Source organism: Furipterus horrens, unplaced genomic scaffold (genome assembly GCF_987537825.1).
Source record: "Furipterus horrens unplaced genomic scaffold, mFurHor1.1.pri manual_scaffold_3, whole genome shotgun sequence".
Lineage (NCBI taxonomy): Eukaryota > Metazoa > Chordata > Mammalia > Chiroptera > Furipteridae > Furipterus > Furipterus horrens.
The window spans coordinates 156,357,004-156,371,126 of NW_028327173.1; the positions used below are offsets into that span (position 1 = coordinate 156,357,004).

Below are 14,123 nucleotides of genomic sequence, written 5' to 3' on the forward strand. Positions count from 1 at the left end.
TAAACAAAAGTTACTTTGAATACCAATGCCGTCAATTAATTAAAAGCTATTAGTATTACGTTTTTCACATATAAAAATGACATTAGTGCAAAACTAACAGTATGACCTATATGTAGTTATATTTCCTGTAATGGAATAGATATGCACTGACTTGCATACTTTCATCAAACCCCACTTATTACCTGCTTCTACCTGCAAGGTGGGAGGTTAGATATAGGGCTGAAATAGGAACCACCTACCTGTCCCTGACATTCACCTTAATTCATTCGCACTTTGAACAGCTAAGCTAAATAACAGTATAGTATGCTTCCAATTGCTTTAAAAATCGCACTGTATGGAAAAAGAGTGGTCAATTCAAGAGCCTGAAATTGTACATAGTATTGCTGTGAACATCATAAAAATTGGAAATGGTCTTGACAAAGGAAACAGAAATTAATGCCAGATTACACAGGTGCTGCTTGAAAACTAGGATCTGGAGGGATATTAGTACCTTCTAAACAAACCAAACAGCAAAAGAAAACCTAATTACTGCAAATTACAGAAACACCATAATAAAAGATCATTAAAAGTAATTAAACTATATGGCTTAGGGCAGTAGCTGCATCATTTTACATTATCCTTCTTATAATCTAAAGGATTACAAAGAGGTAAACAAATGAGCATCTTTATAAAAAAGCTGTAAAGAGAATATAATTTCAAATTACAAATCAATCTCCATTAAATTAAGCAAAAAATGACACAGCATAAAGCAGCATGAAAGAAAAAGAAAATCTCCATTTTAAAAAATGCTTACACAGAATCTCTGTCAAAGGTAAATTGTTTTGTAAATGTTTTCAACAGATGCCAATAACTCAGTAAGAATAAACCTTTCATTTAGATTCCAAAAATGTATAAATTCCCCATGTTATCATTAACTGAACACCTCTATAATGTGTGTTGTATATCCCATTAGTTGTAAATATTTCTCAGATATATTTAGCAGATGAAATAACCCTCCCTCAAGAATGAATGTAATTTCTAAACAAGCTTTTATTGAATCATATATATAATACAGGAATCATTTGTATGAGCTGTTCTGTAGTTTATTTAATCTTCTAAATACTTTCAAAAGATACTGTAACAATGAGAAAAAGACTTATAATAATAAATCCTTTGAGAAAGTTCTGTTTGATAGCCCTAAGAAAAACCTGGCCCCTTTATTCACTATGTATGACATGCTTTCCCGCCGGTATGTATTACTAACAGTTTATTTATGTTTTATTTCAGAGTATGCTTGTTACTTGCAAACATTTCCTTCCTAGAATCTTTAACTTCTGTAGCTACTGCTAACAATACGAGCTAATGTGGCCTGAGTACATACCATGTACAAAGGCCTGCACTAAGCATTCACATGCACTAATACATTTTAGTCTCACAACTCCCTGTGGTAGGTACTATTACTATCCTCATTCTACAGAGGGAAAAACTGAGGCATAAGGAACTTCAAAAATTTAGTCAAAAACCATGAAGCTAGTAACAGCAGCAGCAGGACCTGAATTCCAGCAGTTGACACTAGAGCCTACTCTCTTAACTGCCACCAGTCAATGCAGTAAAAGGAACTTTGTTTTCATTATTTTTATAAACATGTAAGTATACAAACTGACGTTATATGATACATTTATCTAACCTGGGCATATACTTGCTAGTTTTACGCCATGAGAAACCTGTCACAGTTCGAGGATGTGCCAAATAAACAAAGGAAAATTGGGTAGACGCCTGTCTCCGTTTCATTTCGTGATGATCCTGAGGTATAATTGAAGACTTCCATCCAGTCATAGGATACCATACTTTCAAAAGACAATCATCCTGCAAAAAGATACGTCAGCATAAAATTAATTTGCACATACACAATTCAATATTTAAGTGGTTTGAAGAAGCTTTAAAAATTAAGCTATATGTATAAAACAGTAATGTGGGATCTATACATATACATTTCAAAACTAACATGTACCATATGTATATAGTACAAAACCAAATATAAAATGGTATTTATTATTCTACATAAAATACTTGAAAAATACGTGGACCATTTGCTTATTATCAATCTTCTCTGCATAATTTTGATTTTCTATAGAGGCTGATGCCAAATTCCACCATAGGCATGGGTAACGGTAGAAGATTGATTCTGAAAAAAGATGTTAGCACCTTGGATAAGATAAAGAATAAGAAAGACGCCATGTTGTCATCTCTTCCTTTCTGAAGGGATCTATAAGGGTGAAACAAACCCTTTTTAAGTGCGAAATCAGCAGTTTTCTTGTAAAGGGCCAGAGGTAAGTTAGCCTTTGTGGACACAAATTCGTCTTGATTTTGTCTTACAATTCTTTAAAAATGTAAAATGATTCTTAGTTGATGGGGCCACAGTTTTCTGATCTCTAAATGATGAAAGGCAATTAGGCAGTTGTCAAGAATCACCTCTATGTCCACTTAAGATACTTACATGTATAACAATAGGCCCTGACTTTATCATTTTACTTTGTTTTAACAATTTTGTTAGAGGCCTATGTAATTGTATCTTATTTAACAGACACTATCTACTTTACACAGCTTTATCCTCAATGGTAAAAAGTGCATTAAGGAAAAAAATAAAATGTTACCATTTATGCAAAACTATCAGTCCCTAAGAAACAATGAAATTATGTATTACTAAAAAATTTTATATGGTCCAAATATTTTTATCTGGACTAGATAAACTGTTCTCCCCCCGTCCCCTTCTTGGCATTCTCAATTTATACTGCATAATTATGTTTCATTTATTTGGATATTTGAATTATACAGCAAATCTCTTTAAGTGCTTACTCTGAAACTACCATTAACAGTGAATGTACTAGATGCTTTCCTCCAAATACCTTCTTCACCTTAGCATCATTTTAATCTAACCAAATATACTGCACTATCTGTGGCAATGGTTTCAAACTATGTGCCATAAAACCCTAGAGGTACCTCAGAGTCCCTCGGGCGTCATAAAGGATAGGCAGAGAGCCTCCACATGTGGTGACATTCTAACCCCTTCTCCCATCCCCCTCCCAAAGGAAGCAACCACACTTTCATCTGTTATTGCCTAAAACTCAAAATCCAAAATCAAGTAGAAATCATTAACAGAAAGATAGCTAGAAAATTCCCAAATATCTGAAAACTAAAACTTTGAAATTACAAGGGAAATTTTAAAGTATGTTGAACTGAAAGAAATTTAAAGCAAAATATCAAAATTTGGGGCTTGCAGCTACATTAGTGCTTAGAAGGAAATGTACAGCTTTAAGTGATTAGGTCAACAAAGAATAGTCTTAAATTAAAGGTCTAAGCTTCTACCTGAAGCAGCAAATAAAAGAGCAAAGTGAACCCACAGTACGTAGATGTAAGGAGGAATGGAAACCAATAACATAAAATACAAAAGAAAAAAAATCAATAAATTCAAAAGCTTTTTTGGGAAAAAATAAAATTAATAATCTATCTAGAGTGATCAAAAATATATAGAGAAAACACAAATTACCATTATCAAGAATGAAAAAGGGGACATGACTACAGATCCTACAAACATGAGAAGAAAAATGAGGGATTATTATGAACAACTTTATCCCAATAAATTCAACACTTTAGGTTAAATGGACAAATTCCTTGAAAGACAATTCTGAAAACTAACAAAGGAAGAAATACAAAACCTGTATGGTTCTACATCTATTAAATATGTTTAATTCACAATTTGAGATTGTGATAATTTTTTAATTATCATTAAAAAAATAAAAATAAATAAAACTACAACTAAAACCCTGAGCCCAAATGGTTTCATTGATAAATTGCACCAAACATTCAGGGAAGAAACAGCACCAATCCTACCCAAGCTGTTTCAGAAAACTGAGGAAAGGGACTCATTGTATAAGACCAGTACAAAACCAGACAAAGACATAAGAAAACTATAAATGAGTATCTTTCATGAACATAGATTCAAATATCTTTAATAAATTACTAGCAAACCTATTTTTTTAAACTATGACCAAGTAGAGTTTATTCTAGCAAAGTGGGTTTATCATTTGAAAAATAATCACTGTAATTCACCATATTAACAGAATAAAAAAGAAAACCTATACAATTATCTCAATACAGTTAACCCTTAAACAACATGGGGGTTGGAGGTGCCGACATTTACGCCCCCACCTCCCGTCAAAACTCCGTGTACAACTTTTGACTCCCTCAAAACTTCAGTCATTCCTCAGTATTCGCAAAGTATTGGTTCCAGGTGCACTCACAGAATCCCAAATGCAGACTGAAAATATACTGTCCAGCTATAGAAACAGCAAGATGCTGAATGACTCCTCAGACTTATTTGTGGTATTTTAAAGATGTAATGAAAGCCATGTATTGATTAGGGTAAAAACGAAAATAAACTGTTTTTAATCTGCAGTTCATTGAATCTGTGGATGTGAAACTCAAGGATACAGAGGGCCAACCATACAGTTATTTTAAAAAGTCTGCCTATAAGTAGATCCACACAGTTCAAACCCATGTTGTTCAAGGGTCAACTGTATATGTAGAATAAGCATTTGACAAAAATAAATATTAATTCATGGAAAGAAAGAAGTTCTCAGCAAACTTAGAAAGAAACATTCTCAACTTGTTCAAGTACATCTACAATAAACCTACAACTTAACACCTAATTGTGAGACTCAACGCTTTTCCCATAAAATTGGGAGCGTTACAAGGATATTTGTTCCCATCAATTCTATTTAACATTATACTAGAGGTCCTAAGAACATGAAGTAAATTAGGTAAAGGGAAAAAATAAAGGCATATATATTAGAAAGGAAGAATTGAAATTGTCTTTATTCATAAAACCCTAAGAAATCTATAAAAAAAGCTAAAACTGATATGCAAAGCCACATGACTCAAGATCAAAATTCAAATATAAATTCTACTTCTCTGTTAGCAATAACTGGAAATACAATTTGTTTAAATACATTTTACATTAAAATGATAAAGTTAGTAAGTTATGTATAAGACATATATAGTAAAAACTGAAGAAAATTACTAGAAGAAAGAAGATCTAAATAAACATGGATCTAGCCCAACTGGTGAGGCTTAGTTGGTTGAGTGTCATCCCACAAAGCAAAAGGTCACCAGTTCAATTCCCAGTCAGGGCACCTGCCTAGGTTGCCGGTTTGGTCCCCAGTCAGGGTGCATATGAGGAGCAGCCAATCAATGTTTATCTCTCACATTGATGTTTCTCTCCCTCTCTTTCTCCCTTCCTTTCGCTATATCTAAAAAAGAAAAAAAGAAAAAAAGGCAGGCAGGAAGGCAAGAAGGAAGGAAGGAAGGAAATCTTTAAATAAATATGGATCTGAAGACCAAATGTTACTGATGTCAATTCTTCCCCAACTGATCCAATTCAATGTAAACATAATAAAAAATCACAGCAGGCTTGCTCATAGAAACTAACAGTTTATTCTAAAATTTGTATGTAATCCAAGGACTGATACTACCAGATATTTTGAAAAAAAGAACAAAATTATAGGACTTATGCTACCCAATTTCAAAATTTACTATAAAGCTACAGTAACCAGGACAGCATATTATTAGCATAAAGATAGTTACACAGATCAATGGGACAAAATAGAAAGGCCAGATCCACACATGTATAAAAAACTGGTTTTCAACAAAGTTGAAGGAAATTCAATTGAGAATGCCACTACAGTATCTTAATATTCATTTGGGAAAAAAACAAATTAACTTCAAATCAAATACAAAAAAACTACTTCAAAATGTACAACTTAAACCTATAAAAATTCTTTTAAAAAAGCATAGTATGATATCTTTGTGACTCTGAAGTATACAAAGATTTCTTAGATCTAGGACACAAAAATCACAAATCAATAGAAAAAATTAATAAGTTGGACCTCTTCAAAATTAAAAATGTCTACATGACAAACACACTGTTAAAAAAATAAAAAGGCAAGTCACAGACTGGAAGAAAACATCTGCAATGCACTGATCTTTCAATTACACAAGAATATACAAAAAAACTCTTACAACCCAATAATAATGAGGAAATCCAATTTGTTTTAGTGGGCAAAAGATGGAATAAACACTTTACAAAAGAAATTATACAAAAAGCCAATAAGCACATGCTCAACACCACTGGAAAGTCAGGGAAATGCAAACTAAAACCACAAGAAGACACAACTACATGGCTATTAGAATGGCTAATGTTAAAAAAGCTGATGATATCAAATGTTGGAAAGAAAGTCATCATCATCATCATCATCGGCAGCCGTCCGTCTCGAGAGACGATGGCGTAGCTTCCTGAGAGTCTATCTGCACCGCCGAGAATGGCTGTGCAGTCCGACTCGGGAGTGACAATCCCTGCCGCACTTGTTACAGGTGAAGGCAGATGGCTGTCGTTGCTGCTGTTGACGCTGCTTCCGCCTCGATCTTTTCTGGACCGCCTCCTCACGCGCAGAGGAAAGAAAGTACAGCAACTAATTATTCAACTGCTGGTGGGCATGCAAATAAAGGTTTGGAACCTTTTTGTAAAGTACCATATGACCACCAATTCCACTGCTAGGTATTTATTACCCATGAGAAATGAAAACAAATGTCTACAAGAAAGGCTTCAAGTAAATGGTCATAATAGCTTTATTCATTTTAGCCTAAAACTCCAAACAATCCAAGTGTCCATCAAAAGGTAAACGGATAGCCCTGGCTGGGTAGTTCACTAGGTTAAAAGTGTTGTCCTGATATACCAAGGTTGTGGATTCAATCCTTGATCAGGGCACATACAAGAAGCAACAAATGAATATGAGAAGGACCCCAAAAAAACTGGAATTTATTTATTAAAAAGCTGTGTATTTATTCATACACGTTTAAACTTCAGTCACCTTCAAAATACTTTCCATCTGCTATAATATACCTATTGAAACATTCTTTCCACCATTCAAAAGTTTTTGAACTTGTCGATTTTGATACCTTTTAGTGCTTCTGCCATTTTTTGTTTCACCCCTTCCACTTGGGCAAAATCTTTCCCTTTGAAGATGTTTTTTCATCTTGGAAACAAACAAACAAAAAAGTCACTCAAGCCAAGATAAGATGAAAAGGGAAGGTGGGGCACCTGAGGTCATGCTGTTTTTGATGAAAAACTGAACACTCAGCGTGGTGTGGGCAGGTGTGCTCGTAATCACCCATCATGAACTGGGCAAATACATTCAAAGAGTCTTTAAGAAAATTCATTGAAGCCAAACACAGCCTCTCACAACAATGCCAGCTGACACACTGATACAGACAGGTTCCTAGAACACCACTTACCACGGGAAGCCTGGTACAAGGGGCCCAACCTCCAAAAGATCACCAATCAATGTTTGTTTTTCTCTCTCTCTCTCTCTCTCTCTCCACCCCAACCCTTGCACTCTCTCTAAAATCAAAAAAAAAATTTTTAAGGTAAATGGGGCCTTAACCCAAGTGGCTCAGTTGGTTGAGCATCATCCTGCAAAGCAAAAGGTCACTGGTTTGATTCCCAGTCAGGGTACATGCCTGTGTTGCAGGCCAGTACCCAGTTGAGGCACATGCAAGAGGAAACCAATTAATGTTTTTCTCACACATCGATGTTTCTCTCCCTCCTGCACCATTCCTCCCCCTCTCCCTAAAAATAAATGTTTTTTAAAAGGTAAATGAGCAAACTTACTGTGATATATTCATATAATGGACTACAACTCAGCAATAAAAAGTACTGATGCGCAGAACATGGATGAATCTCAAAAACATTACAGTAAGTCCAAGAAGCCAGACACAAAAGACTACATACTATATAATTTCATTTATATGAAACTCTAGAGAGACAAATCAAATCAACAATGAGAGAAAGCAAAGTAGTTATTATCTGGCAAAAGGCATGAAAGTAAGAGTTAATTGGGAAGAGGTTACAGGAAACCTCCTGAGATGACTGAAATGGCCTGTCACTTGAAGGCAGTGGTGATTATATGGGTCTATAAAGTTGTCAAAACTCACTCAACTGCACACTTAAAAATACAGTTTATGTTAATTATATCTCAATAAAGTCAATTATAAAAATAGCACAAGATGAATGTACAAGGATGTTCATTTTTAATAGTAACAGAAAAACTTGGAACCTTAATATTCATTAATAGTTGTCCAATTAAGTTAAAATATGGGACATTCATTCATATAATGGAAAAATTAATCACCTTTAGAATACAGATATATTGATACAGCCATCACTATATATGCTATACTAAGTGAAGAAGTCAGGTTAAAACATATGATTTCATTGCAGTGTGTGCGTACACACATACACACTTCTACCTGGTTTATAAGGCTGGAACAATATGTAGTAAATAAAAAACAGTGGCCATTTTTCTACTGGGGGTATGGCTTTATTTGGTAGAGGATTCTCATTTTCTCAGCATTTTTTTTAATAAATACATATTATGTAAAGAAATATTCATTTTAAAGGATGAGAAAAGGTTGATAAGCTAATCCTGAAATAACCAAAACACAATCTAAGAACAGAGAAGCAGTCTCAAGAGGAGGAAAAACTTCTGGGTACATTCTGCGGCCTTCCTCTTCCCCTTCTGAAAAAATCACCCTCCTGCAAAATTCTTCTCATCCTAGCTAGCTCTTAGAAAACCCAGTTTTTTACTCAAAAGGGTAATCCTCTATTAAAGAAAAATGTTTTTGGACCAAAAACAGTATTTTAAATCACTTTCAAATTTTACAAAGTAACCAACTGTTACAGAAAGTGTTCAGATATAAACTTTATTAAGATAAACAAAATTTAAATAAACATCTAGCAAACTGGCCCCAAAATAATTCTTGACCCAAAGATTTAATCATATCTTATGGGGATAAAAGGTTCTTTAATAAGTAAAACTTTAAGCTCAGATAAAAAGTTAAAATACTCTTAAGCCCAAGAAAAATTTAATTTACCACACTATAAAAAATTACCACTAAAAATGCTCAATGAACTGTAATATTAAAAATTCTGAGGGTAATTGGATTTGAGTCCCACAACATGAACTGAAATTCTGCCATGTGTAGCAGAGGCGGTGGAAAATGCCTTCTCATGGTAGATCACAGTTACCATCTGTTTCATCAAGTCAGACAAATTTCACTTTATTAACAGAAGCAGAACAGATTGGGGGTGGGGGATGCCAACATTACAAAATTAGTTTGTGTTCTTTTTATCAGAAGGATCTTAATTAGATGTGGTATCTTATCAAAAAATGTAAGGAAATAAGCTTTTTAAATCTAAAATTTAACACATTTTATGAACCCTCAAAGGATCTTTACCAGTAAGGCATTCTTATCTTTTCATAAGAATTAAGAAACAGTTAGCTCTTAGGAGAACTGAATATAAGAAGCTTAGGTAAACATGACTAATACAATGAAAATATACTCAATAATCAATTGCTACAGTTGTGTGCAATAAAAATTCAAAGAAAGGAGATGGAGTATACAAATAGAACTGCCTTTAAGACACTTAAAATCTAGTTGTCCTATTCAAGAGAATGTGCTTCTAGTCTCATTATTTATGTCTGAAGTACAAAGGCATCTTTCAGATTCATTAAAGATAAAAGTTCAAATATTTAGAGGATGTTCAGACAATGACTACTGATCATCTTTCATGACTTATTGTTTTTGAAGTACCAAGTGACCTTGTCAAAAGATATCCTAAAATAGTCTCAAATTCAGCCACTTGTGATACATAGCTGAGGTAAGCAAAGGGAGATCATCAGAAACATTAGAACATATAAGGGAAGTCCTGGCTAGGTGGCTTAGTTGGTTGGAGTATCGTCCCATACACTAAAAGGTAGTGGGTTCGATCTCGTGTCAGGGCACATATCTAGGCTGTGGGTTCGATCCCTAGTTGGAGCACATGGGGACGACAACCAATCCATTTTTCTCTCTTACATCGATGTTCTCTCTCTCTCTCTCTCTCCCTTCCTCTCTTTAAAATCAATAAACATATCCTAGGATGAGGATTAAAAACATATCTATATATGAGGGATATTAACTACCAAAAAAAAAATCTAGAAAATAATACCTTTTGTATTTTAACAGTTCATTGGTCTCGTTTAGGGAAGGGTAGGCATCCTGTAATCTGTATCAATGTAATATTCTTAATTCAATCAACACATGTATTTCAATATATTTCATAAGAACTAATTATTATATTGTGTTTAATCATGTCCAGATACAGATTTATTAAAAGAGTCAAATTTCACTGAGAAAATTCAGCAGTGTTGAGATCCACTTCAGACAAAATCAGTCTGTAGCATACAAATGGATAATAGTGTACTATTAACTGCCTACTGCCCGTGTACAATGGGTTGGTCACATGATCTAAACAACAAAGATTCATTTGAATACAGGCACTGTGGAAACTGCTGGGGATATAGGTGGGGCAAGGGAAGAGACAAAGATGATAAAATATATTGCCTTCTTGTACACAGTTTATACTCTAGAAGGGAAGGCAATTAGAATACAAATTATTGTTTTAATTATAATAATGATAAGTGCTAAATATAAAAATCATACTATGAGAATATTTAAGAGACTTGACATTGTCTGGGAGGTCAGAGGTTTCCTTAAAAAAGTGACATTTAAACAGAGAGGTGAAATACATGGAAGATGGCCAACCAAAAAAATCAGAAAGGATGAGCATTCCCTAAAGAGAGACTAGCACAAGCAAAGACCTGAAACCAGTAAAGAGCTTGGCATAGTCAAGATTCTAAAAGATCATCAGTAGGTATTCAGGGGGGGAAGGAGCTGGAGAGGCACACAAGAGCCAAATCATATAGCAGAGCCCCACAGACCATGGTAAGGATTATGGTCTTTAACTTATGAGCAACAGCAGTCATAAAAGTATTGTGGGTAGGAGAGTTACGGTATGTTCAGGCACTGTGAGAAGACAGGATTACAGACAGGATGGTTGCCAGACATCCAGGTAAGAGACTACTATAAGGGTCCAGAGGCAAGAAGATGCTAACTTGATTAGAGGTCTTGAAAATGCAGAGAACTGAACTTTCCTCCTGAACACCTTAGCTTCTTTCTATGACCTCTAAGATCACTAGAATCCTATGACTCTAAAAGTGGTTGTTCATATTTTAGTTTATGCTAAACGGGTAGGCCTATACTTTCTACACACGTTCAAAACGGTTCTCCCGTGTGTTGTAGATCACTTGAGAGAATTGTAAGTATTCCCTCCTTCTTGAACTATTTTCCTTCTAATTTCTCTAATGTCACATTCTCTTGGTTCTCCTTCTTAGGGGGCCTCGCTCTCAGCAGCCTTTGTATACTTCATGTCAGTTTTTTCCCACTTGTTAATTTTCGAGGATTCTGGGACTTCGTCTTGACCCTCACTATTTTTTCCATCGTACCTTTTCTCCACAGTTAATTTCACCCAGCTCCATAACTTTAAACACTGTCTTTTGGCTAATGAATTCAAACTCCCTATCTCTAACTCTGACCTCTCTAGGAAACGCTTATCTTATCCTACATGACGTCTTAACCTGGAAGTATGTGAAACTCTGACCTAGCCACTATACTTCAGCTTTCTGTTGTTCTTTAACAAGCCCTACTAACATTTACACTGGTGTTCTCTTGGCCAAAAGTACTCTTTCCTCTGAACTTCAGTTTTCTTCCTGTTATTCTGTTCTCAGTTTAAAGTTATATTCCCAGAAAAATCTCTCTAAAGATCACCAACTCTTACAGACATCAAGTTGCACTACTATATGATCCTGTGTTAATTTTCTGGATGGCACTTATTAATAAACAATGTTTTCTCCGTCCTTCCTCAAGTTAAGTTCTGTAACAGGAATCTTGTCTGTCCTCTTCATCATGAGACTGCACATAGAACAGTTCAGGATATGTGGTAGTGGTTAAAAAAAAAAAATTTGCCAAACACATGAAGACTGTTAATTTCAAGTAAAATTTCAAGTAAAAAATGCAGTCAAATAGAGACAAATTATATAAATACACACACACACACACACACATACACACACATATATATACATATACAAAGTGATTATATATTAGAGGGTCCATCATGATGTAAATAAAACTGTGATATTCTTATATGCCTTACAAATACAGATTGATAGAATTCTGAAATGCACTTTCTTTGATAAATTATTTCATGATAAAAAGTATATCAGACAATATATATATCAAAGTATATGTTTTAACTTACAGGTATATAATATCTGCCCATGACCATAGTGCTATTAATTTTATTTGGTAAAGGGTAGTAAAACATGCTTCACGACAACATCTAAACTGATGTCAGAGCAATGACTAACTGGGAATATTATAAAGCTACATTCCAGTATGAATCTAGAGTAGCTTTCTGGCCACACTGATTGGCCCTATATTAAATCATCATGGTTTTACCTAATATGGACTCATTAAATCATAGGACTAATTTTAATCATTCATGAGTATATGGTAATCCTAAGAAATATAAGTAGCAAAACAAGAAAAATCTATAGGTAGGTTCTTTCATGATCAAGTTTTAAGATGGAATGCTAGGTGTTTTTTTATTTATTTTTATTTTTTTCATTTACTTGTTTGCTTTTTTAAACATCAATTTTTGTTGCTCCGCTTTATTTATGCCTTCATTGATTGATTCTTATATATGCCCTGACTGGGGATCAAACCCACAACCTTGGCATTTCGGGACAACACTCTAACCAAAGATTAAGGTGGTTACCTAGTTTTTTTCCATGATTCTGGTAACAGTTTCTCCTTTATTAACTTTATTTTTCAAACATTATGAAAAATTCTGCCTGCATTTTTACATTCTATCCAATCTTTTTTATTAATAGGTGAATGAACTGCTTTATCAAAATTTTCAGTTTTGTTTTTAAATATGATTTAATTTTTTCTTCTAATTCATTTATTTTAATCTGTATTTATTTTCTTTTTTTTTTTTTTTTTTTTTGGCTCCTTACTTTCTGCCTTGCCAGATTGTTTGGGTAGCCCTACTATTTGTGAGGGGGTGGAAGAAGGGAAGGAAAGGAAGAGGGGGAGAGGAAGAGCCAGAGGTAGAGAAGAGGAGGAAAAGGGAGAGGGAGAGGAAGCCCACATGGCAATAACTGCAGACAGCCTCTACAGCCTGAAGGAGGCTCCAGCCAAGAAAGAGCAAAAAGCCAAGCACTCAGTCATACAAAGAAATAAATTCTGCCAACAACCTGAGTAAGCGTGGAAGAATATTCTGCCCTAATCAAGCCTCCAGGTAAGAATTCAGGCCAGCTGACACCTTTATTGCAGCCTTTGGAATCCTTGATCATATCACCCAGCTAAGCCATGCCCAGACACCTAACCCATAAACGCTTAAGAAATAAATGTGTGGTTTTAATTTGCTATATTTGTGGTAATTTATGCCATAGCAGAAACTAATACAGACTCCTAGTGATAAGTGCTATGAGTAAAATGAAGGTAGTCAAAGGCAGTAGAAAGTACAGTGGGGGGTGGGATGCAATTTTGGAAGGGATGCTTAGGGAGAGCCTCACTGAGATGGTGACATTTAAGAAGTTACAGAAAAAAAGTCATGCAGGTCTCTGGAGGAAGATTTTTAGGTAGAGGGAACAACAAATTCTGTTCAGAAAAATCAGTGCGCATGTGGCTGGAGTCAAGTTTGCAACGAGAGTGACAGGAGATAAGGATAAAGAAGTAATGGGGAATATGGTAAGTATCGGTCCTGGTAAGCCATCAAAAAGGCTTGGGCTTTTACTAAATTAAATGGGAAACCTTTTCACAGTTCTAAACAGAGGCATGCCCTGTTCTGACTTATCTATTTTTTCTTTCTTTTTTTTTTTTAATAATTTAGCCGGATTGGGGGGGGGTGCATAATGGGGAAAAGTGTGGAACTGTAATAGAAAAACAATTAAAAATACATTTAAAAAAAAAGAAATTATTTACTTACTTTTCGAGAGAGGGGGAATGGAGGGAGAAAGAGACGAAGAAAACATTTATCAGTTGCCTCTCATATGCCCCAAACTGGGGACCTGGCCCACAACCCAGGCATGTGCCCTGACTGGGAATCAAACCAGTGACCTTTTGGTTTGCAGGCTGATGCT

At 34.9% G+C, this 14,123-nt stretch overlaps 1 protein-coding gene across 2 annotated transcripts in view; it reads right to left on the reverse strand.

The window, feature by feature from the left end:
* The window catches only part of DMXL2 (Dmx like 2), a 126,687-nt gene that overhangs the window by 70,700 nt on the left and 41,864 nt on the right, over positions 1–14,123 (reverse strand). For both annotated transcript variants that reach the window (XM_090270601.1, XM_090270600.1), the window contains exon 7: positions 1,667–1,845. In XM_090270601.1, coding sequence (XP_090126727.1) covers positions 1,667–1,845 — 179 coding nt within the window. The remainder of the gene's footprint in view (positions 1–1,666; positions 1,846–14,123) is intronic.